Source organism: Mirounga leonina, unplaced genomic scaffold, assembly GCF_011800145.1.
Source record: "Mirounga leonina isolate KUSES-001 unplaced genomic scaffold, KU_Mleo_1.0 Mir_114, whole genome shotgun sequence".
NCBI lineage: Eukaryota > Metazoa > Chordata > Mammalia > Carnivora > Phocidae > Mirounga > Mirounga leonina.
Window position 1 is genome coordinate 40,657,729 of NW_023270265.1, and position 25,920 is coordinate 40,683,648.

The 25,920-nt window shown below is 37.3% G+C and overlaps 1 protein-coding gene across 1 annotated transcript in view; it reads right to left on the reverse strand.

Moving 5' to 3' along the window:
- Positions 1 to 25,920, reverse strand: part of PDZD8 (PDZ domain containing 8) — an 80,044-nt gene that overhangs the window by 6,626 nt on the left and 47,498 nt on the right. Inside the window, exon 4 of the mRNA XM_035029904.1 lies at positions 2,670 to 2,832. Coding sequence (XP_034885795.1) covers positions 2,670 to 2,832 — 163 coding nt within the window. The remainder of the gene's footprint in view (positions 1 to 2,669; positions 2,833 to 25,920) is intronic.

A 25,920-nucleotide genomic window follows, 5' to 3' on the forward strand; every position in this document is an offset into this window, starting at 1 on the left:
ATCCATATCTGCCCCTTGTACCAAACGTCCCCATGGTTTTTATATGCCCTAGTTCTCTCCCTTTTTGCTCTCTCCCTGGATCACAACCACCTCAGTGGTTGCAACCTTCAACTTTTTCTTTGGTTGGTCTCCCCTCTTCTTCACACTATTCCTACATCCCTAACTACTTCTGGAGATCAGCACCTGGATGTTTCCTTGACGTAACAAATTCAGCTTAGTTAAAACCCCTCTCTGATCTTCTCATTCTCCTGTCCCTATGTGAATTAACTTGCCACCCTCCCAATTAACCCAATGTGCACCTCAGAGACAGCTGACCCCCTCGATCCCAGCAGCTCTCAGTTTTGTCAGAGTTCTAGTCGTTTTCCTCCCCTGTTCAGATCCACCTGGTCACTGGCTTCAGTTCCAAGAATCCACAGCTCCTTGCTGTGACCCCTCAGATCTTCCCTGTTTTAATCATCAAACATACTGCTCCCCAATTTTCCTAAAGCTTTGGCTCAAAAACCTTTAGTGTACAAACTCATCACACTGGAATCCAGGGCTTTCTAATGTGGCTCTCTCCATGATTCATCCAGCCTGCTCTTTCCCTCTAACCACACTATGTTTCAACAAAATTGTAGTCTGACATACATACAAATGAAAAATAAGTCCATCTACTGAGCTGCAGGAAAACTTCAACTCAATCTAAACTCATTCCCTGTGACTTAACACCTGGCCTCATCTCTTCCCCAACCACCAGGAACTTTGGGGAGACAACCACTGTTCCTCTAAGGACTAGTTGGCCAAATCTGGATTCCTTTTCTTTTGCAATGTTACAAATACACACAAAACTAGAGGAAACAGAAGAAAAATGAACTCCATCATTGAGCTTCAAATATAATAAGCATTTTGCTGATCTTATTTCAACTACCACCAATCCCATTATTAAATATTTAAAAATTATATACCCATATAAACAAATTATAGGTATAAAAAATAAGTATTATACCTGTCCCTTATCTCAGTACTTTGTTTTTATAAATGTTAGCTATAAAGGGGTGACCTTTACTTTTTCCAATCTGTACACATTTATATTGCTTTCTTTTTGAGAAGAGATATTTTTGAGAATATTTACTACATGTGTAACTGAAAACAAAAACCTTCCCATAAAAGGACATAAAAAAGAAAAAAAAATACCCTGTAGGTAAAACCAGAACAAAGGTATGTGTGGATATAAAAAATTTATACTGAATTCTAGTTTTTGGCTGAGGGGGAGTAACTGCTATGTTTGTTAAACAATTACGTAACAGAGGAGGTCTGTTTCATGGCTCTGCCATCCTCAGTGCCTACAAAGAGCCGCAGCATCTGGGGGCTTGTGAGAAATGCAGAATCTTGGGCCCCTGTCCAGGTCTGCTGAAGCAGAATCCCTATTTTAACACCACGTCTGGGTGACTGGAATACAGTCAGAAGGTTTGAGAAGCATTGTTTATGACCTATCGAAGGGATTTCCATGTGAAAATATGGACTTAGTTGGGCTTCCAGGGGTGCAACTAAATGATTTTCATTATTTTACTGTCACGATGGCTTTGAATCAAAGCTTTAACATGTAACAAAGGAAAACTCCTTGCTTTGAGGGGCGCCTGGGTGGCTCAGTCAGTTAAGCGTCTGCCTTCGGCTCAGATCATGATCCCAGCGTTCTGGGATCGAGTCCCACGTCCGATTCCCTGCTCAGCAGGGAGTCTGCTTCTCTCTCTCTCTCTGTCCCTCCCTCTACCCTTCCACCCCTGCTCATTCTCTCTCTCAAATAAAAATAAAATCTTGGGAAAAAAAAAAGAAAACTCCTTGCTTTGGGAACTGACCTACCTTGTTGTTTATTATCTTAGCTGTGAAAGAATATACCACACTGTCTTCGGAAGCTCAGCTGTGACCAACCATGTGTTCAAGAAATCTCTTGACAAGCCTAGAATGGGGGGACGGGGCAGGTACTACAAAGGTCTGAAAAGGTTTGGACTTTTTCCCCCATTGGTGTGTACAGGGAGTCCTACTGCTTATTCATAAACATCCAAGCAAATAATCTGCCTATCAACAGAATTTATGTAGTTATCAATCCAACTGATAGGAAGGCATACAGGTGACACATTCTTCCACTAGCAATAGTGATTTGGGCTGTACTCTAATGACTGCATATTAACAAATGGCTGGCCAATCAGGGACAATACAGAGCCATCAATATGGGGCCACAGGACAGTTCAAGTGTGCCCTCTTGGACAAGAAATATTAGTCTCTCTCCTGTTCATTATCTAGTCCTAAGTGATGGGGGTCATAGTGCTAATACTGTCAATTTTAGGCCCAGAGGAGTTAGGTGGTTATACAGAAGGAACTGCTGACCTGCCCTTTCTTTCATATTCATTAAACACTAGAGGAATAGAAGATGGGATGGAAAGGAAAATTAGAGAAGTTTACCGAAGAGTGGTCTAAAAATGAAGTATTTTACAGATTCATACATAAGGACTAAAATGGCATATGTATTGTAAATTAAGGCTTCCTTCAGATTTTTATTTTTAATAAAGTTATTCTCTTTCCATTATAAAAGTAACATGTGCTCACAGAAAGAATGAAGATAGGGAAAACTCCCACATTTGCTCACTGATTTCTCTATAAATGTGATGTGTGTTGCATATTAGCATAATTACCTCCAATAGCAATCAGTCGGTCTCCCCGCTGAAGATCTGCAAGTGCAGCAGGCGAGTTTGGGGCCACCGTCTCAATTATGACATGCCCAGCATACCCATCAGTTGACTGGACAAGACGAAGTGTAAGTCCGACACTTTGTAAATTCCCCTTTATTAATTCAACCTTTGATAAAGAGAAAAAAGTGAAAACAATGGGTTCATGGTAGGCGAGTGAGAAAACATTAGCCCACTGAGAGAACACTGCAGCTGATGCTGACTTTTGTACCATGGTGACTATTTTTACAGACAAATAAAAGAGGAGGAGATTTTTATTGTGACAATGTTAACACGTGCTCAGACTACACATACGGGGTTCAAAAACATTAAACATACTTATCTTCAACATGTCTTATTTAAGATCCATTCTCACTGTAGAATATTTGGAAATAGAAAGGCAAAATAAAACACTCCTAATCATACCATCCAGAACTGCTGTATACTTTCTAATATATATATTTTAACAAAATTATGATCTGATTGTGAATATAATTCTGAATCTTGCTTTTTTGAAATATAATGGGAAATATCTTCTATGTCATTAGATGTGCTTTGGAACCTCTTTTTTTATGATATATTGTTAAATTATCTTTTGGGGGGGCAAAGTAAAAGAGTTTACATTTTATTAACAGGTATCTTATTAATGAGATAGCCTTTTCTAACTCATCAAGATCATTTTGTTTTCTAAACAAATGTCACCTAATTTATCAAAATATGTGTCCCAGATTCACATCATCTGTGAACTAAAGACAATGCAACATGTTATGTCCTCAGTTAAATTACTGATTAAAAAAAACAGATTGAATGCTACATCCTTCTAGATGACAAGAATTCAATCTGTGTTTATTGAGTTAAATAAATTACAAATCAGTCTAATTGTATTATCATTCAGTCCATGTTTCTTAGTTCTGGTCTTCAAGGGATCTCATGAGGGAGATCTCTGCCAAATAACTTGCTAATATCCTAATGTATCACTGTCTGTATTACTTTAATAAATAAACCCTACTTTTAAAAGCCAGAAATTTAATTCTCCTACCTAATGGTGTTGGCTGGTAAAAGAGACCTAACTGGAAATTGTTTTTTAATATGGATGTTACTAGATTTTGTAAAGTTGCTTTTAGATTAAGTAAAATCTTAATCACATTATGCTCAAGAAATGGGAGATGTAGTCAAGTTTTTGATTATCTAAAGGTTTACACACAAACAAAAAACCCTCCAAAAAACATATGTATTTAAACCTCCAAAAAAACTGTCCAATTCTTGCCTTATGATACAGTAAATAATCACCTTATAATGTTAATAGTGGTTTTCACTTTTAAAAAGCCCTTAAGAAAATCGCAGGAAACAAACTGAGTGTTGTTGGAGTGGGGGGTGGGGGGGGAGGGATGGGGTGACTGGGTGATAGACACTGGGGAGGGTATGTGCTCTGGTAAGCGCTGTGAATTGTGCAAGACTGTTGAATCTCAGATCTGTACCTCTGAAACAAATAATGCAATATATGTTAAGAAAAAAAAAAGAAGGTAGCGGGAGGCGAAGAATGAAGCGGGGGAAATCGGAGGGGTAGATGAACCATGAGAGATGATGGACTCTGAAAAACAAACAGGGTTCTAGAGGGGAGGGGGGTGGGAGGATGGGTTAGCCTGGTGGTGGGTATTGAGGAGGGCACATTCTGCATGGAGCACTGGGTGTTGTGCACAAACGATGAATCATGGAACACTTCATCTAAAACTAATGATGTAATGTATGGGGATTAACATAAGAAAAAAATAAATAAAAAAAAAAAAGCCCTTAAGAATACATTCTTTCAAATCCACAAACATAAACAGATTCTTAATATACAGAGTGCCAAAACTAAAACTTATAATGTAACATTTTCTAATATGAGAAAGTTAATAGTACCAAATGGGCAAAAAACTAAATTGTATGAGTCTGAGAACTGTAAATTTTAAAAAACACTTTGAATGTGTTTTTTGTGATTTCTCTTTGTTCTTAACATAGAATAGAGGTTGGGTGGATGGGGTTGAGAAGGGAATTGAGGCCAGTAGAGGTTTTGTGTAACTGACTTAATTTATTTTCTATATACCAATCAGACTATTCCCTTTGCTTTTCTAATCTCAAATGATTCTTGAAGTAAACATTCCAGATGGAAAAGGATAAGGTTTTCAGGAGGAAAAATAAGGGCAGATAATACATTACTGCCTGCCCCCCCCTTTTTACTACTGGTTAATAGTAAATGCTATTGATTTCATACTTACACAGGGAACCAAACTTAAGACACTATTTCTTCTGCCTCTTTTCTGGTTAAGATTGTTTTGCTTCCTTCTAAACTCACAGTGCTGACGTGTCTAATTTTGGGATTATAGGTACAGCCTTCTCTGAAACAGAAACTTAAAAATTTAAGTTCTGACAGCAAAAGTTTTAAAAGTATAAAAACACCTCATAATTAAAACCCTGACAAAACATTTAAAAATGAGTATCACACAAAAATTTTTTATGTGAAATTTATGATAAAGTTTACAAGACTATCCAAATGATACCATGACTTCTGGAACAAAACTGACATCTCCATTGGGATGAAACTATTTTTAAACATGAATAGCCAAAAATAAAAATTTCTCCTCCATACACAGGTATTTATTTTTTTTTAAAGATTTTATTTATTTATTTATTTGAGAGAGAGAGAGAGAGAGAGAAACAGCATGAGAGGGGATAGGGTCAGAGGGAGAAGCAGGCTCCCCGCTGAGCTGGGAGCCCGACGTGGGACTCAATCCCAGGACTCCAGGATCATGACCTGAGCTGAAGGCAGTCGCTTAACCAACTGAGCCACCCAGGCGCCCTATTTTTTAAAATTATATATATGACTACTGGATATACCATGCACTATTAAATATATGCCAAAATATAATTCTTTAAACCAATATAAATTCTTTAAAAGGTGAAAATAAAACAGAAATCCTAAATACTTTTTATGTATCTGCATGTGGCATGTACCCCTCTGAAATACGGAACATCTTATTACCTGGGAGGTTTTGGTTTTGAAATTTTTATTATGGAAAATTTAAAATATATACAAAAACAGAGGAGAGGTAAAATGAACCCTGTGGTAGGTTATAAAACATGGTCACAAATTACTATCCTCGTATGCACGTCCCTCTGTAATTATTCCCTTACCCAACCTGCCATTAGAGGTGTAACTTGTTTCTCCACCTTTCTCAGCAGCCAATATAACCAGAAAAAAATAAGCAAAGACAAGATGATCTGAACATTATCATCCCTGACATAAGTGACATTTAAAGAACATGATACCTAATTATGACAAATACACATTCAAGTGTACATAATAAGTTCACCAGAATGTGCTAGGTTATAAAATAAGTGTCAATAAATTTAAAAGACTGAAATTCAAGATATGTTCTCTGAATGGAATTAAATTAGAAGTCAACTAACAATAAGATAACTAGGAAAACCCCCAAGTATTTGGAAAGTAAAAACAATACGTTTCTACATAATTCATGGCCAAAGAAGGAATCAAGAAAAATTTAAAAAACATTCTGAATGGAATGATGAAAATACAAATTATTAAAATCTGTAGGATGCAACTAAAGCTGTGTTTACTAGGAACTGATAGCTTTCAGTGCTTATACTAGGGGCAAAAAATACAAAACTAGTGAAATTAGTTCCTACATCAAATCAGAAATCTCAAAACAGAAGAAAAGAATAAAGAGCAGAAATCAATGAAATATAAAAACATGAGATCATGAGAGCTGATTAATGAAATAATAAAAGTGATAAGCCTCTAGGCCAGACTCATGAAGAAAAAAAGACACATTATCCAAAATCAAATAAGAGGGACCATCACTATAAAATCTACAAACATTAAGAGAATTAGGCCATATTTTGGACAATTTTATGCCAATACATTTGACAACTTAGATAGATGCGCTGGAAAAATTTCCTCAAAAGATACAAATGACAAAACCCCCAGAAGACAGAAATTTTGGATACTGCCATATCTACTATTTATATCAAATTCATAACCCTGCCATCCCCACCCCCACCCCCCAAACTCCAGGTCTAGACTGCTTTCGTTGGTGAATTCTCAAGGAAGAATAGCAATCTTATCTGGAATCTTCCCAAATCATGTGTTAAGGCCAATGCTATCCCCTAATTCTAAAACCCAGACAAACACAAAACAAGAAAGCAGAACTACAGACTAATATTTCTAATGTTCAATCATAGAAGCAAAATCTCCTAAAAAATTTTTTAGGAAATTTAACCTAACAATATATAAAAAGGATAATATAATAAAAAACAACTGGAGTTGATTTCCAGGAATTTAAGTCTGATTTAAGCAGCCAAGAATCAATCAATATAATTTACCATATTAAGAAAACAAAAACAAAACAAAAAAAGAAAAAACCCCTAACATCCATTCATGATAAAAGTCCCGAACAAACTAAAAATACAAGGGGACTCTTAAACCTGATTATGGGCATCTACAAAATTCTACAGGTAACATCACAGTCAATGTTTTCTACCTAAGATCAGGAACAAAGGATTTCTGCTTTTACCATTTCAATTCAGTATTATACTGGAAGGTACAGTCAGGGTAATAACACAAGAAAAAGGGAAGGCATAGAGATTGGAAAGAGAAGAGAAAAACGGTCTTTATTTACAAATAACATGATCTTATACATGAGTAATCCTATGAAATCTATAAAACAGCTATTAATAAGTGAAATTAGGTCACAGACTACAAATTCACTTACAATAGCATAAAAAATACTTAGGGTTAAATTTAATGAAAGATGTACAAGATCTGTATGCTGAAAACTATAAAGCACTGCAAAGGATAATTAAAGAAGACCAAAATAAATGGATAATGATACCATGTTCACAGAATGAAAAACTCATTACTGTTAAGATGCCAATTCTTCCCAAATTTACCTACAGATTCGAACAGAAATCTCTGCAGGCCTTTGGAGAGGCAAAGTCAAAGATAGGTAAAGGACCTGGAATACCCAAACCCATCCTTAAATAGAACAAGGATATAAGACTTATACTCTCTGATTTCAAGGCTTACTATATACAGCACACACAACATAGATAAATCTCAAAGACATGTGGAGTGAAAGGAGTCAAACACAAAAGACCATATGCTCTATGATTCAATTTGTATGAAATTCTAGGAAAGGCAAAATTTATAGTGACAGGAAACAGATTAATACTTGTCAAGGACTGGGGGTTGGAGACTGCAGACTGAGGGCATACAGTACCACAAATAAAATTTTCAAGGTGATGGAAATATTCTGTATCTTGATTGGGGTGAAGGTTACATGATTGCATACAATTACCAAAATTCACCAACTGTATACTTAGTGAATTTATTGCATTTAAATGATGCCTTAATAAAGCTATTAAAAATAAAGCAAAAACAAAACCCCCAATATACCATTTTTGTCTTAAGATACTTAAATATATAGATTACTGATAATTCATTCACATAGCCCTTAGTTTTCCAATTTACTTAATTTAATAAAAACAACTTGGGGTGAATTTAGATGGTCCTTAAGTCAATCAGGAAGGACAGCAACATTTAGACAGTTTTTCCATTTAACTTATGTCAATGAAATGCATCCTGACTCTTATGTACAGATAACTGGAAATACTACACTGTAGATACAGGATTAAACCAGATATAATTATAAGAAGAACAAACTGTGTCTGAAAAAGAAAAACACTTGAAAATGTAACCCAAGTTTTAATGTTATGTACTGTTAAATCACCAAAAGAATATGAATAAACTCTTAATTTTTGTCAAATACTTGCATGTGGTTAAAAAAAATCAAATACATAAAATAACTTATACTAAAAAGCAACAGTCCTCTTTTTCTAAGCCCCCCACTCCCACACCACAGCAACTACCTAGTTTTTAGGGATTACCTTTTCTTCCTCTAGGGAATATATTATTATCTCCTAATGTATCAAATGTGAGACAATCTGCTGATTTCCTACTATTACAGACAAGGATGTAGCCCCATCTTCCTCTCCCCAAATACAGTAGAGTTCATCACTATTTTTAGTTCTTCTACATAAGCTCTTTATAATTTTAATTAATACACTTATACTTCTATTGCTTATTTCATCTTTCTTGATATTAGGACTTCTATCTTTCCCTTCACCTCTCCTCTTTACCTTCTACCTTCTAAACTCTGTCAAAGTTGGTAACTATTAACTTTCTAACTAAAATTAAGCTATCAAATTTGATTCTAAAAGCTAAAGATCAGCAGTGTTTATTTATAATTACTGCAACCATATAAACATTATTAATTGTAAAGCTGAGCATTATTACAGTTTCTGTTTTGTAGAGCGCCTTTTGTTTTTCTTGGGAGTTTTTTCTTTCAACAACATAGCTTTCACTTTAAATGCAGAATTTATGTAAGTACGGCTTCTGCAGTTAGCTCTTAAATTCATTTATCCATTTGTTTACATATTATTTAGCACCCAGTTGAAGGGAAGGCTTTCTTTACCCACCCTTTGCCTCCTGCCGAAAAGAAGCCAGTTAATAAATGCAGAAGAAATTATAAGATTAGAGAAATCACCTTCTGGCAAATACCACCACCCCCCGCAAAGGTAGAGGGGCTGTTTTAGATTAAAAAAAAAACAAAACAGGACACAGAGACTAAAGAGATGTAACAACCCAATGTTATATATGAATCTTGATCAGATACCAGCTTAGAAAGAAAAAAAGGCTGGGCGCCTGGGTGGCTCAGTCAGTTAAGCGACTGCCTTCGACTCAGGTCATGATCCTGGAGTCCCAGGATCGAGTCCCGCATCGGGCTCCCTGCTCGGCAGGGAGCCTGCTTCTCCCTCTGACCCTCTTCCCTCTCGTGCTCTCTGTCTCTCATTCTCTCTCTCTCAAATAAATAAATAAAATCTTAAAAAGAAAAAAAGGTTACAAAAATATGGGACATTGGGGCATTTTAATATAGACTATCAGGTAAAATTAGGGAATTATTAATTTTCTTATGTGTGATATTGGTTATTATGGTTATGTAAAATGCCCTACTTTTATTTTTTTTATTTATTTATTTTTAATTTATTCATTTGAGACACAGAGATACAGAGAGAGAGTGCATGAACAGGGGGAGAGGCAGAGGGAGAGGGAGAAGCAGGCTTCCCGCTGAGCCAGGAGCTGGCCGTGGGGCTCGATCCCAGGACCCTGGGATCATGACCTGAGCTGAAGGCAGACACTTAAACGACTGAGCCACCCAGGCGCCCCCAAAATGCCCTATTTTTAGAAGATTCATACTGAAATATTTAGGGGTGAAGTATCTACATGTTGATGTCTATAATAATCCTTGACGATGACTTGAGGCAAATGTTAACCTCTCTGAATATCATTGGTAAAATGAGACCTCTATCTCAAATGTGGAGCTCTGAAAAGGTTCAGTTGTTATTACTGTTATTAGCAAAACTCAGCACTACTAGTCAAAAATGGGAATGCAAAAGGAAATTTAAAAACCAGTCTGCTGCAAATGAACAAGGCAAACTATTATGACACAAACATCAATTCAGGACATTAAAATATTTAAATTATCTTATATCGGGCAAACATTAGTTTTATAGGATCAAGATTGAGAGGCTAAGTTTATGATAGACTTAAAAAATAAATAAATAAAAACCTGTCTAATAAGAAAAGACTCTTTGGTGACTGGTGTCAACAGTTGGTAAAAGAATAGCTGCCAGTTCAAACCAATTAGAAGTACAATGGGCTCAAGCATGGTCTTTACTTCCAAAGAGGTAGAAATTATACTAATGGTGGTAAATATCTACTTTTTCACAAAATTTTAAGTTTTCATTTCATTATAAAGATTCCTCTATGCAGGAGACTAAAGATATATCAGATGAAAGTAAAAGGAAAGGGCCAAAAAGAACAGTAGGGTGAGAAAAACTGTATTTCTTATGGACAAATAAAGTATTGTGAAGAAAAAATGAACATGGAACAATATTATATTGTCCTTTGGGGCTGAGCATGAAATCTTTTTTTTTTTTTTTGAGGGGGAGGGGCAGAAGGGGAGAGAGAATCTTAAGCAGACCCCACACCCAGCATGCAGTCTGATGTGGGGCTCGATCTCACAACCCTGAGATCATGACCTGAGCCAAAACCAAGAGTTGGACACTTAACTGACTGAGCCACCCAGATACCCCTGGTCATGATACCTTTACTAAAAAAGAGAAAGTGGGGGATGAAAGTGAAGGCAAAATGTCTGTGTAACAAATACAGGTATACATTAAGGTGGAAGGCCTGGGGTCAATTTCAATAATCATCATGTAATAACTTTCCTTTCTTATAAGAAGCCAACTGGATATTTTTAAGTTCAACCAAACTGGGTGATCCCCTACTGCAAAAGATAAGCTACAATTAAGGAAAAGTTAACCTCTATAAAATTTTTCCATCAAAATCTCTGTAGATATGCAAGTTTGCTTTCTATGTTTCTTCAAGGTAAACCTTCTTGTCCCAAGTGTAGATCAAAATAGTAAATAATAAATGGGGAGGTAATAAATGGGGTCACAAAACCTTTTCCCTTTGGAGCAGTCATCTGGTTAACTTCATGGAATTTGTCTGGAAGTCTTAAGCCAAGTCCTCCAAATCCAAATCTGTGGTGATGTAAACTGTAAAAACTCCATGATCCTGAGACTGTTCAGACCACAAGGATCCTACCTTCATCAGAGGATTGGAGGATTGGAAGCATCGTGGTCAATATTTAAATGTTTGTTAGCATTGTTCTAGAGATTAATATAGATTTAGATTAATATGGGATTTAGATTAATATCTAAATGATATTCCAAGAGCAAAGCACAATGGGCCACAAGACATGTATGGATATGGTGTTATGGGAATTCAGGGGGAAGTGAAGACTGCCTCTGGATGAGGGGTTTGGGGCAGGCTTCATATAAAGAAATGGCATTTAGGTTCTATCTTAAAGCATGAGAACAATTTGACTAGTGTAGGGAGTTGGGGGCAGAGTGGGAAGTGGTAGGAGAGGCTGTCATTCTAGGTCACAGTAACATTGCTAGAGCAAAGAGATGGAGACAAGAGTTCAGAGCACATCAGAAAATTAAAATCATCATGATGGTATTAGCTGAGATTTAATGGGAGAGAAAATTCTTACCCTGATTATAACAACACGTTTTACTAGGAAAAAGCAGCACTTCATAGAACATATCACAGAATCCTATGTATTCTGATATCTAATAGAGAAAAAGTCCTACAATATATCATTTTGCAATAAATGTATATAGTTTGCAAACCTCTATTAATATCTATTTGTTATAAATATGTTCCTTAAACCTGTATTTTGTGGCATGGCTGATATAAGAGAAAGAAGAAATTAGTAGGTTAGTACATATTAAACACTTACTATGTGCTTAGTAAAACAGACACTAATGTTTGTCATGTTCTCCCCTGCTCTGGGTCTATCTCTGCAACTCTCTAATTCCCAGTATGGTTAAGGTGGGAACAGCCAGACTTATATAACATGGTTCCACTGCTCTGCCTCCTTACATGGTCCAGACCATGACCCAAACTGGACCAATCAGAGTTCTTTTCTGGATGGTAGGAATTCATCAGATTCAGAGATTCCTTGAATGGGATAAACATAAGTCTAGTTGTAGGCATCTGGTATCTTCTTATGAACTGGGAAACAAAACCAGTCCGCAGAGTGAAGATTAAGGCATATAAATAGCCAGGAGCAGAGAGGAAAGGGAGGCCTGACAGTAGTTTAGTTTCTGGTTCCAGTTTGTTTCTAAGGCCTAGCCACACTCCTGCTAAAAGCTAAGCAGAGTCTAACCCACAGAACGATGAACAGTGGCCCTCGCATCGGCCTGTGGCATCCGTGCAACACCAAAAAAGTACCTCTTTCTTGCTTTAGCTAGTTTGGGTACAAATCTGTTTCAAATAAGCTCTAACTTAACAGGTACTGTGTTAAGAGACAGTCAGAGACAATATCTCATTAAACTCAAAGTGTTATATTTATTCAACTGGAAAGCTACAAATACATCATAAAAGTTGGATGTGGTGTTTTCTGTGTGGCTTAGCCTGTGTCAACTGGCCTGAATTTTGTTAAAACCAAAAAGTAGATTTTAATGGAGTAGAAATATTATTTCTAGTATTTTCTGAATTACATACAAAAAAAAGTTTATCAATTGCCAAGAACTGCTGACACATACTAACTAAAACAGCAATTACATGCGCTGAATCACAAGTCAATACATACAAGATTGCAGACAGCCTGCATTTAACTTTGCCAATAATGTCAGACACAGGTTAAAAAATTCTAGCTGTATGTGCATCTATCTTGGGGAGAGCAATTTAGTAAAAACACCGAGATAGCCTTTAAGAGCTCTCATACTCTGACATCCTTTTAGCCTTTCTTGGACCCAGCTGGGATGCTGTATTTTCACATTGGGGGAAAACAACATATTGATTTTTTAATCCCTTCCTAACACGCACATAATTCTATACAATGGATAAGAAAAGGATATATTTTAATAACACATCAATATAGCTCTTTTACAAACTGTTCTCTCCTATACAAGCTTTTAACATTGAGGAAAAAAAACAAAAAAACAAAAACCCAGACGTGCAAGAAAAAGGATCACTAAGTGAAAGACCCTAAATTACTATGACCAGGTATACTTTTGAGTATTTTTTCATCAAATACGTTTCTGAAAAAGACATCCTGAGAACTATTTCCCAGCTTTTTTAGTAGAGTAGCGGGGCAGGGATGGGAGAAATGGCACAACAATCTGTATACATATGTACACAACGCCAGTATATAATGGAACTTTTATCAGCAGCCTTTTAAGTGCAAATAACCATTCCCAGTCTTCCTGGTCCATGATGTAAACCAATACCTTTTCTACCAGAATTCTCATTATATTACAATTTAAAAACATGCTCATGATCTTCAGACACATCGGTGTATTCTATAACTCCTCTTCTCAAAATGAAGTGGTGTAACACTTTCAGAAAAATCAATGTTGATCTAAGAAACACATATTTAACAAAACCTACAGCAAAGCTACCAAGGAAGAAAGGTAATGGGAAGAAATGCACCAACTGACTCACTCACTCATTCAAATGCTTAGGCACTGGGCCTAGAGGTTTAGCTGTGAACAACACAGATGGGCTTCCCTGCCCTCATGGAAGCAGACAGAATAGGTAGGTAGAACAAATAATTACAATACTACATATGCCATTTAATAGGAGTCACCTAATTAACTAGAAAGCAAGGAAGGCATTCCTAAAAAAGCAAATTTAATTTGACACTTGACAGATTAGTAGTTTATCAGGCCAGGTCAGGAGTGCAGGCAATGTGTCTAACAACGAGAGCAGTAAATTTGAAGGGAGGAGATGACAGCTAGGCATATTTGAAAAAATGAAGGAAGTTTAGTATTACAGCTCTTTGACAAGCTCTGTCTACATGAAGAGCGAGGGAATCTTGGTTCATTCAACCAAAAGACCTTTCCAAAGTAAGAAGAAGAATATCAATTCCACCACCAATTTTATGCCCAAGATACTCAAAGTAACTATGGTATAAGAAGCATTTTGATGTGCTAATTAATACTATAATGTGACTGCAAACTTGAATGTGAATAATATTTAATCCACACTGGTCCATTCAAGCCCCTTTAAAAAAATGCCCAATTTCACAAATACTAGCACAAAAAGGGGAAGGGTTTTTTTCCCTTAAAGAAAAAAAAAAAGAAATCTAAAAAGTCAAATGTTTCAAAAAGATACATATGTTTGTAAACCATTAAGTACTTCTCCTTTTATACGTCACTGATGTAGATTATCCAAATTTCCGAAGTTCAAGTACTCTAAACCTAAAAGCCAAGGCCATAAAACACAAACCGAAGGAGTTTGGAAACAGAATTCTCCCATGGATACATTTTATTTACTTAACCAAAATGTGAATGCTGAGAAAGAGGCACTTCATCAATTGCTAAATGAAGACTGAGGCTCTAAAAATAAAATCATATAGTTGTTGTTTTCTCAGGGCAATCTGCCGTTGAGATGAGCAACTTGTGACTCAGAGTGATTGCTCTGACAGACTCCCTAGTGGGTAGTTACAAAGGAAAATGCCTACATGTAATGGACAAAATGGTGAGAAGCACAGAAACAGGTCTGACTTGGGCAACACAAGTGTTAGCTCAAAGTTTCCGGGCAAGCTCAGCCTAGCGGTGTTGCTTGCCTGGCTGCAGGGGCCAGGATCCAAGGGGAAAGGTCTGCGGACTACTTCTTTCCCACCTACCTGGGCAGGTTGAAACTTAATTCCCCTTTCTCCCTTCCTTCCCTTTCCTATGCAGGGGGTAAGGGCCCTGAGCCAGCCACCAAAGACCCAGGACAACAAGATTAAACAAGGAAGACAAACTACACTTAATTTGGCTCTTTCCAGATGGGCAGAGAGTGGATTACATCAGGGCAGTGATGGTCTGGAACAATGGAAGGGCTTCCTATAGGAGCTTTCTTTTTTGAGAAGCGTGTTGACAGGAGACAGCTAAGTGGCAGAATCTAGCTTTACAAGAGGTGGCCTTTGAAGAAGGAGCCATCTACATAGTTCTGTTCCCATCATTAAACATTTTTTAGAAGGGCATTCCCTACTCACTGCAGTATTCAACTATTACTGTGTTGATCTGCAGTGGTTTTGTTGCCTACATTTTTTAAAAACTGAAAGCATACACTCTTTCAACTATCTGATGAGTTTCTGCAGACTGGCTAAGAGCCTGGATAGCAACTGATGTGGGATGTCTCTGTCAATGCCTCTAACCTCTCGTCCTCCTCCAGGACTCTTCTCTACCATGTGAGGTCTCTAGCTTCACCTACTTCCTCACACATGACAGAGATTTGACCTGCTTTGCCCTCCTTTAAAAATCTGCCACCACCTAGGGTTAGGCCTGGCTTCCTAATTCCTATTCTTCTTGAAGGGCCCTCTGGTTGGGTACACATCCTAAGCAGGGATAGAATTAGAATAACAAGTACAGAGATTCTAAAAACAATTAGCTTATAAATTGAAGTTTTTGAAGATACATGCCTGAAAGTAGAACTATTTGTTTATGCCAACTAAATACCTTGGATCTTCTGGGATTGTGCAAATTTTAAAAGTTGTCTTCAGAAACTATTCTAGTAATGCAGCAAATTTTTCTGTCAGAAAGCCACCTGAGTTTACAAAATTTGGACACTGTGTTCATGAGAATATAATACAGATCCTTTGGTCAAAGTAGCTCAAACTCTAATTTCAGAAGGTGACTAAAAATCCCTATTTCTGATGGGCCATTGTAGAGATTACCTTTACTTGGCTTGCTTTGGGGCTTGGAAATTGAATTCTGAATATCAGGGATCTAGGCAATTATGATTACATTACTGAAGATTTATCCCTGAACTCTGAATTTCAATTGAGAGTTCAGGATTTCTAAAACTAGAACTTTTATATTAAGTTACTGAGCTGTATGCCAGAGAAACAACATACTCAGCACAAAATGTGGCAGAGGTGTAACATTCTGGTCATTTCCTTGAATACCAGATGTCAGACCAATTTGCTTATGGTTACAGAGCACAAATTACTGCCAGGCTAGGAACCAACAGCTTACCGTCCATCTCAATTAGAAGCAGCAACAACCTGCTGTTGAAGATCTTGGGCCAGATTTCATATTTTACCACCCATCACTTTTAAAAATTATAACCATAAGTGACAATCCCACCACAAGGAAAAGCATATGCTCCTGTTCACAGCCATTCTCTCTCCTTCTCCCCCACTCTTCCTTCTCCCTTTCTCTCCCCTCAACACACAAACACACTTGAGTGTAAAGTAACACAAGTAACATTTGGCTCAATTCTGAAGCGACAGAGCTAGAACTAGAGTACTATTACTAAACAGCTGCTCATAAAGCACATTTCAATAAATTATAATTCTGAGAAATTAATAAAACAATTTCTAGGTTCTAGAATGAAAATGGGCACATGTGAAAAGAAAGAAAATATTAAGTCTCTGAAAGGTCATTCTGTATCAGTCCAACCCCCTTTTAAGCACAGGCAGGTTTGACAACACAGAAGATACAAACTGAAATACTCCATGGGACCCTCAACTACTGGGTAACTGTGTGTGCACTTCCAAGGACCCAAGTACATTCTCAGCCACCTTCTATTCAGGTCCACCACCATCTAACAGGAAAGAGGAAGTACCGTATTCGTTAGCAGTCTTTTCTGAAACTGTCTTGTATGAGCAAAGAGGATTCACAATTTAACGACTGAGCCACCCAGGCGTCCCAAGGATTCACAATTTATACCTAATCGTATTGTCTTTTTCATAGAAGGTATAATTCTGGAAACAAATATGGCATATATCTTGGCATAAAAATTACTATCAACTCCCACAGAACTTTCCAAAGACAGGTCGTTAAAGTTTACTTCATAAAGGTTTAAATTAGAACAGTTTTTAAACTCATAAGCCAGATAAATGAAAAAGAACCTGTCAGGTAAAGAAGCGCTACTGCAGAAGTTTTCATACCCCCTGTCCCAAATGATGACAAAAATTATTATTATTATTATTATTTTTAAAGATTTTATTTATTTATTTGAGAAAGAGAGAATGAGAGACAGAGAGCATGAGAGGGAGGAGGGTCAGAGGGAGAAGCAGACTCCCTGCCGAGCAGGGAGCCCGATGCGGGACTCGATCCTGGGACTCCAGGATCATGACCTGAGCCGAAGGCAGTCGCTTAACCAACTGAGCCACCCAGGTGCCCGACAAAAATTATTTTTTAAAGACGTTTTTAAAGGGGCATATTTGAATAGTACAGTGAACAAAACCTAAATGTTCTCACTTGGAGTTTTACATGTAAATAGTTTTTCAGTAGAATGCCTCAATTTTCAGTGATCAGCTTTTAATGGATAGTTAACAAAACAAACTAACACTGGAATCAGCCCCTCCTCAGCACTAGGGCAGATTCAAAATTCCTTTTTGAAGAAAAACTGAAATGTCTGGGATGGCTTGTATTCAGCGCTGGGTTTGAATCTGGGCTCTAATGTTTACTAGTTCTGTGATCTCAGACAAGTGATTTAGCCACCGTGGGTCTTATGTGTATAAAGGGGATACTAATGTCTACCACACTGGTTGTCAAAATTAAAGAAACTACAGGAATAAATGATTGGCACAATCCAGGCACTTCCATTGCCTCTCAGGCGGAACAGGAAGACTCCTTTCGGGAGTGAAAATACAGTGAGGCCCCTCAATCTTCAAAACAGAATGCCAGCTTGGACACTTCTCTGATAACCTGGTCTCTAAAGCAATTAGATGGTAAATTAGAACCGCATCCTTTGGTGGCCTCATCTAAGAGACAACAAAGATACAGAAATATGCTGAAAAAGTGAAGTCCATTATACAAAACTGACCTAAGAGATCTAAAGAATAAAAATTAAAAATGATCAAAGTAATCATATCAAAATAACTACCTTACAATCCACTTAAGTTTCTTCTCTCTCTTTTTAAATCTGATTGAAGTCTCCATTAATGCTCTGATTTGAAACTAAATTTTATACAACCACTCCAGTGAAATAAAAAGCTCTGAAAAGTATGCAAAGTCTGAGGTTATTATGGAAACAACAGAATGGAACATTGTTGCCCTTTTAAATTTCTTTGTCAAATAGCTCTGATTCTGGATCACCAAGTCTACCCCTGGCTTCATATACTATCACTGTACTTTGGTAGGGGATTTATATCTTACTAAGGAAGTATTAAAGAGTTTTAGAGACAGATTATTTTATCTTGAAATAATTTCAAACTTATGGAAAAGATGCAAAGATAGTACAAAGGATTTCCATTTTATCCTGAATTCAGACTTCCCAGTTGTTAACATTTTGCCACATTTGGGTCTCTCTCTGCATATTTTTTCTGAACCATCTGAAAATAAATTGCAGACATAATGCCTCCTTTACCCCTAAATATTTGAGTGTGTTTCTTAACAAGGACATTTTCTTATAACCACAGTACAATTATCAAAGTCAGAAAATTAACACTGATACAATCTAAAGACCTTATTCTAGCTGGAATGCAACTGTGAAATATGTACAAAGAGCCTCTTACTTCTGCACAGTCTCTGACCAAAGAATCATTTGGATCAAGGGTCAACAAACTGTAACCTGTGGACTATTTTTTAAATAAGTTTTACTGGAAAAGAGCCACACTCATTTATGTATTGTCTCTAGGGGCTTTAGAGTTAGAATAGCAGAGTTGAGTAGTTGTGACTATGACTATCTGACTTGCAAAACCTGTCTGGCTTTTTATAGAAAAAGTATGCCAAACCATGACTTAAACAATGGATGTACATGAATATATTCACACTGACATTACAGATTTCTTTACAACATCAAAAAATGGGAAAGTCTACATGTTCATTAATAAGTGATTGGTTAAATAAAATATGTCACACAGTGGAGTATCAGGCAGAAATAAAAACAATAACACATGTATATGGAAATAAAAATAGGCCCTCGGTATATTGTTAAGTAGGAAAAAAGGCAGGTTATAAAAGACATGATCTCATTTTTAAGGAACCATGAACATAACCTGTGAATAGTATGTATATGCTTGTGTTTATAAAGTTCTTCTAAAAAGTTAACAGTGGTCTCCCTGGGTAGTGGGATTATGGTTGGCTTTCCACGGTTTTCTTTATAGCTTTCTGAATTTCTTTTATATGGGCAAAAAATATAGCTCATACCAATTTCCAAACATCATTTTTATCTTACAGAAACTGATTTAATTGTTAAATATGCATTTGCTCAAATTTCACACGAGTATATCACACAGAAATTAAAATTCTGCCTCATGATACCTATGCTTCCTTATGCTCAATGGCTTCCCACTTAGACTTCTAATAACATTCAGTGTTGATCGATTTATGAAAGATAATTCACACATCATTCATTTAGAAAGTGAGCCATCTGTCCATACTACGAGTCACTTGATAACCTTTAAAGAAATATAATGAGTTACCCAGAAGTAGTCTTATTTACAATGATTAATAAAACATTCTTATCTTTTCCAGTATAGAGCATACTGTTTATATATAAGCAGCTTTCAATATAACCACTTATTTGTCTAGTCTGATTCAGTATCAATGTAAATTAACATGCTTACAAATGAGAAACACAGCTGTCCTAAACCCACTTTGATCAGGTCATGTTCAATATTTATGTGGAGAAATACACAGCACCTTATGGAAATACTAAAAAAGACTGACTGTTAACAGGACATAGGAGTGAAGTGTGGTTGTTGCTGCCCTTTGCCTTTGCCCGTTTGAAGATACGAACAAAACCTTCAGCCTAGTTTTACTTTTAGTCTATTCATCTGAAAGTAACTTCAATTAGTAAATGACAGAACTTCACATTTACAGTAAAATGAAAAAGTCAGTGCTAGAGATCTCAGGTTAGTCCCATATACTACTACTTTCTAAATGTTCTAAAACTATGCTATTAATGACAGATATCTAGGCTTTTTTTCTATGCTATGACACTAACACTGTTTATTCCTATGAAGTTCTTAATTTATCTTAAACCTTCCTGAAATTTAAATGCTTGTCCATGTTTTAATCCTCATGTGAGATGGGCAGCAGCTGGCTGATCTCCATTCTTCTTATAAGAGCCCTTACTAAACTTGATTTTTTTTTAAATTGCTGATGTTCTTAAAAGTCACTATTTGGCCCGCTAAGTCTTAAAAAACAAACAAAAAACACTATCACATGACTGAAGAAGCTATTTCCCTGTCCTCCTCACCGTGTTATAGGAAGGATTTAAAAGGATATATAAAATGTCAGCACTAAAAACACAGGAGCAAAGGAGGTGGCATTTAGGTCAAGTTTGATGATAATAGTTACTATTATAGTTATTACAGGCCAGATACTGTGCCAAGTGTTTCACTGATATTTAACCCTTGTACTGTTACTATTATCTCTATTTTAGAGACTAGGAAATAACTTGTCCTACAGGCACAGAACTAGAATCAAAGAGCCCAGATCTGAACCCACCACTGGTGGGATGGTACAGTAATTAAGAACGCCAGCTCTGGAGTCACACTACCTGGGTGTGCAGACCGTCTTCACCACTTGCTAGGCTGGGGGATCTGGGTAAGTTACTTTCTCTCTGCGTGTCTCAGTTTCCTCCCATATAAAATGGAGATGACAAGCATGCCTATTCTTATGAGGCTGCTAAGAGAATTACACGGTTGCTGGATGCAGTCTTACCATCATGACTGGCACAAGAAAGTGCTCAGATCTTGTTACTGCTCCTAACGACTATGAGACTGAACACATGTGGACAGGGAGGTTTACGCTACTGCAGGATCTCTGGTAACACTCAACACTTTTCTCATTGTTTATTTCCTCGTTCTGCAACCTGCATCCGAGGGTATGACTTGGGAAATGAGCTATTTGGCTAAGTGGCTTTCTGTGGGGAGCTGCTACTGTGCCTCAGTAGGGTGCTTTAGTTCATGACAAAATATGGACCGAGTGGATGAGTATTACTCAGACCATAGCAGATAGGAGGGTCCTGAGGAACAGAATTCAAAAACAGTGTTTAAGTTTTATTAATATTATTTTCTTAACTTGTTTTCAAAAGCTCTTTTAAAAAATATTTAGATTCTTACTACTTTCTTGTGAAACCATTCTGCTTCTCTTTATCCTATTTGAAAAAGAGACCTAAAAACAGAGCATATAACCCCAACCAAAGTGTTCAACTTACTAGATGTCAAGACCTTAAATAACAGCATCAGATGTATAAAAACAAAAAACAGTAGATCAAAGAGGCACATGAACAAAATCCCATCTCTAGATCGGCCTTTGATAACCACTGTACCTCAAACCCGACATGTCCGGAATGAGATCTTCTTTCTCTTCTTCCTGCCGCCTCAGGCTCCAGTCCTTCTGGCTTCCTCTTTCACTCTCCCCAAACCCCACATTTCCAGTGGTATCCAAGCCACATCGATTCTGTTCTCCACTTTCATTGCCCACATTCTGGTTCAGACTTTCCTTGTCCCTGACCCCTACTATTTCACATCCTTCCCTTGTCAAATCATCCTTGACTTTATCCATTTGCTGCCAGATGTAGTGAAGTTATTAATTACTACATACTGTATGCCAGATACTGAACATTTTAAGATAGAGATTTCATTTATCCCTCCTACATCCATGTGAAGCACTATCAGTCCCATTTTATAGGGGAATAAAGTGCTTGTGGAGATGGGTTTGAAGACATTGACTAAGATCATGCTATCAATAAGTGACCTAGCTAAGACTCGAATTCAGAGCCAAGTATGCCTTTAACCAAGATTCTGATGAGATCACTTTCATTCTAAAAGCTTCCATAACTCCTACTGTCTTGGAGAGTAACAGCCAAACTTCTTAATCTGGTATTTAAAGCACTTCTGTAATACGGTCCAACCTTTTTCTTGTTGTTTTGTATAATCTTCCTACCCTACCATATTCTTTATCAACCCGGACAACACATATCCGAAACATACTCAAACATTCTCATTCTTTATTTGGTTTTTAACTCATGTCCTCCACCTTGAAATGCCCTCCCTACCATCTCAAAATACTACATATACCCGGGAAGCTTGGCTCAAAAGTCACCTCCTATTCTTTCCTGGTTTTCCTAAAAGAATGCTACCTCCCCTCCATAGTATTTGGTTCTGAAACTCTCTTAGAGCATTTAAATGTTAACTATAATACTGATGCTCACCATACTGCTGATCTTACTTCCTCACTGCTTATCTTCCTTGAAAGAAAGATCATACTCTCGTTGCTTATACCTCATATTAGGTTTCTTCTTTTTTTTTTTTTTTAAAGATTTTATTTATTTATTTGACAGAGAGAGAAAGAGAGAGGACAAGCAAGGGGAGTAGCAGAAGGAGAGGGAGAAGCAGGCTCCCCACTGAGCAGGGAGCCCAAAGCTGGGCTTCACACGGGGCTTGATCTCAGGAACTGAGCTGAAGGCAGACGCTTTACCGATTGAGCCACCCAGGCGCCCCTCAGCTTCTTTTTCATATTCAGACAGCGCCTTACACGGATTGGAGAGTTGATGTTTCTATATTTTAACCTAAGTTCCTACTCTTTTCACAGTATTTCACAATCATATTAAACACACTAAGAAACTATGAAACAGAGAACTGCATCCCTCATTTTTAACCAAGATGAACTTCAAGAGTGGAAATGCTGCATAGGATTTACTACTAAAGCTTAAAAGGCATTTAGCTTATTTAAGAAGCCAAATTATAGAACATTACATATGGTTAAAATTCCACTGAGTCCCTACTGTATTCACAAATATTATCAAATTGAATTAAACCAGAGTTTTCATAAAAACTGGCATTTTCAAAAAAGCTTTATTTGCTCTAATCTTTTTCTTCCTTTTGATAAGATTAAGACTGTAAATGGCAAATGGTTAAATAGGAACACCAAAATGCTATCTGCAAGGCATCTGGCCTTAAGCAAACACACCAAAATGCCAGCTCTGAAGCATCTAGCCTAATGTATTTATAATTTGTCTGTCTCAGATGTTCTTTAGGAACTCTTTTTGACTCTTTGTATGTATATTCAATAAATTGTAGACAGATCTGGATAGCTATCATTCAGCAAGACTTCTAAAACTCTCCAAAACCAAAAGGGAAATAAGACAAGTAAAATTTTGGATCACAGTCATTTTATTTAGGTTACTGACTATACACATAGAGTAAGAAGTTCTTCTAATGTTTTTAATAATGCCATTATTCCATTATGTACCATATTTGTAAACTAAAACCCTTACTGTAAAAACCAGGCTTTTGGGACGGTTGGGTGGTTCAGTCGGTTAAGCATCTGCCTTTGGCTCGGGTCATGACAGTGGGATCCTAGGATTGAGTCCCACATCGGGCTCCTTGCTCAGTGGGGAGCCTGCTTCTCCCTCTGCCTTCCGCTTCCCCTGCTTGTGCTCTCTCTGACAAATAAATAAAATCTTTAAAAAATATATTAAAACCAGGCTTTTATCAGTAAATCTCATTTTGTGACTAAGTCTTGCTGAAACCTAGAAGTCTAAAAGAAAAAAGGCTGAGGGTAAATGGAGGCTCAAGGCTAGTCAGTCATTTTCAATATTCCCAGAAACATTTACTGAATACCCATTAAATGCCAAGTGCTATCAGCAAAAACAATCACAGTGTCTGCGGTAAAGAAACACACTGGTGAAGATTACACCTATCAAATTATCATAGAAATATAAGTATGAATTCCCAACTATGAGAAATATTCCCAGGACGCCTGGGTGGCTCAGTTGGTTAAGCATCTGCCTTTGGCTCAGGTCATGATCCCAGAGTCCTGGGATTGAGTCCCGCATAAGGCTACCTGCTTGGGGGGAGTCTGCTTCTCCCTTTCCCTCTGCCCCTCCCTCTGCTCGTGCACACGCTCTCTCGCTCTAATAAATAAATAATAAATAATTAATAAATATCTTAAAAATATATTCCCAAGGTGTCTTATGCTCACTAGGCAAAGTTAAATAAATAAATAAATATCTTAAAAAAAATATTCCCAAGGTGTCTTATGCTCAGTAGGCAAAGTTTTCTAGAGGAATGATGATTGGTTGATGTATCAGCCAGGGTCTGATAAGGAAAGAGAAAACACCTTAGTATTTGAAACAGAGGTCCTTCAAAACAGGGGAATGGCTACCCAGTGACAGAACTGAAAACCAAACAGGAGAGAGTGGAGCGACTCAGATACTAGCAAAAGTCACAGGTCACTACCAACGTTAGGCTGGAAAAACAGAGGGGAGGAATTGGTATTAGTACAGGCCAGGGGCTAGAGCACCCAGCATAAGCAGGAAACATAGTGGGCCTGTCCTAGCAGAAGCATGGAGCCCTGGAGGAGAGATAGCAGCTGCCAAAAATATTTGTTCCCAAGGCAGAGGGGAACAGGAAGAATACCCCGGCTTCCCCAGTCCCCTTCTATTTCCCATCAGAACTTCACATTGGTCAAACCCAGCTGAGAGTCAACTGATATTAAAGCCCTGGGAAAATTGCCAGCAGAGGTCAACCCTGTCATGACATGGTGCAGGGGTCAGGCCCAATAATGTATCTAAGGGTGATCAAGCTAAGGGTTGCCACATAGACCTGAAGAATGGGATAGGTACAGGTATACATGTGGTAAAGGGAGTTGGGGGAAGGGTGCACATGTTCAAAAGCTGTGTAGTAGACAGACTATGGTAAGTGTGAAGGAGTGAAAGATAGCACAGCTAAAGCCAAACAGGAGCGTAGAAGAGAAGACTGGAGAAATAGAGGCCAGGCCAGGGAGTGCTTTGTGGGGCACATCAAAGAATTTGTCCTCGTTCTGGGAGCGACACGAAACCACTGAGAAATTTAAGGAGGCAACTGAAGGATCATATTTGCATCTCAAAATGATCACTTATCCTCCTCTCACCCTCCTAGGAGATCAACTGAACAAATGGAACATACCAGGGTGTCTTCTAGGTGCAGTACACATAGCATATTTGTCTCCCCATGAAGTCTATACCAGCAAGTATGTAGTGTGCAGAATTGTCGAAGACCTTTTAAGTATCTTTCTTTTAGCATTTATATCATCTGATCATCAACCATCAGGGACATAAGATTTATCTTCATTGCCCTACAGATCCAGTTCCTTGCTCAGTATATTTGTTGGTCATCCTACTGTTCACTTTTTGTGTTTATATGCTTCCATTAATCATTCACCCACCTTTGTATTTTCAGCTGAAGATCACTAACTTTTCCCCATTCATTTATCTATATATGGCTATCTCACTGCCATATTAATTTTACTTCTCTCTCCCCACATTATCAAGCTCTCATAAATTTCTTGTATTATAGAAACCAGAAATGCACAAATAATTAGTTGTGTGAGAATTTTATGGTTTTTAAGTAAGTGTATTCATTTTGTGACACTATCATGAAAAGCTGAAATTTCTTGTTTGGAGGCACAAAGACATATTTATTTCTTTAAGGATACTAGATCTCATATATTTTAAGCATAGATTCGAATTCTTATGTAATTGTCCTACGAGCTTTTTCTTCATTTTGTTCCTCTTAACTTAGAGCATCTTAGAAAAGTTTCGTGCCACGTGCAAATCTGAATATTATATTGTACATCCTTCTTTTTGGTC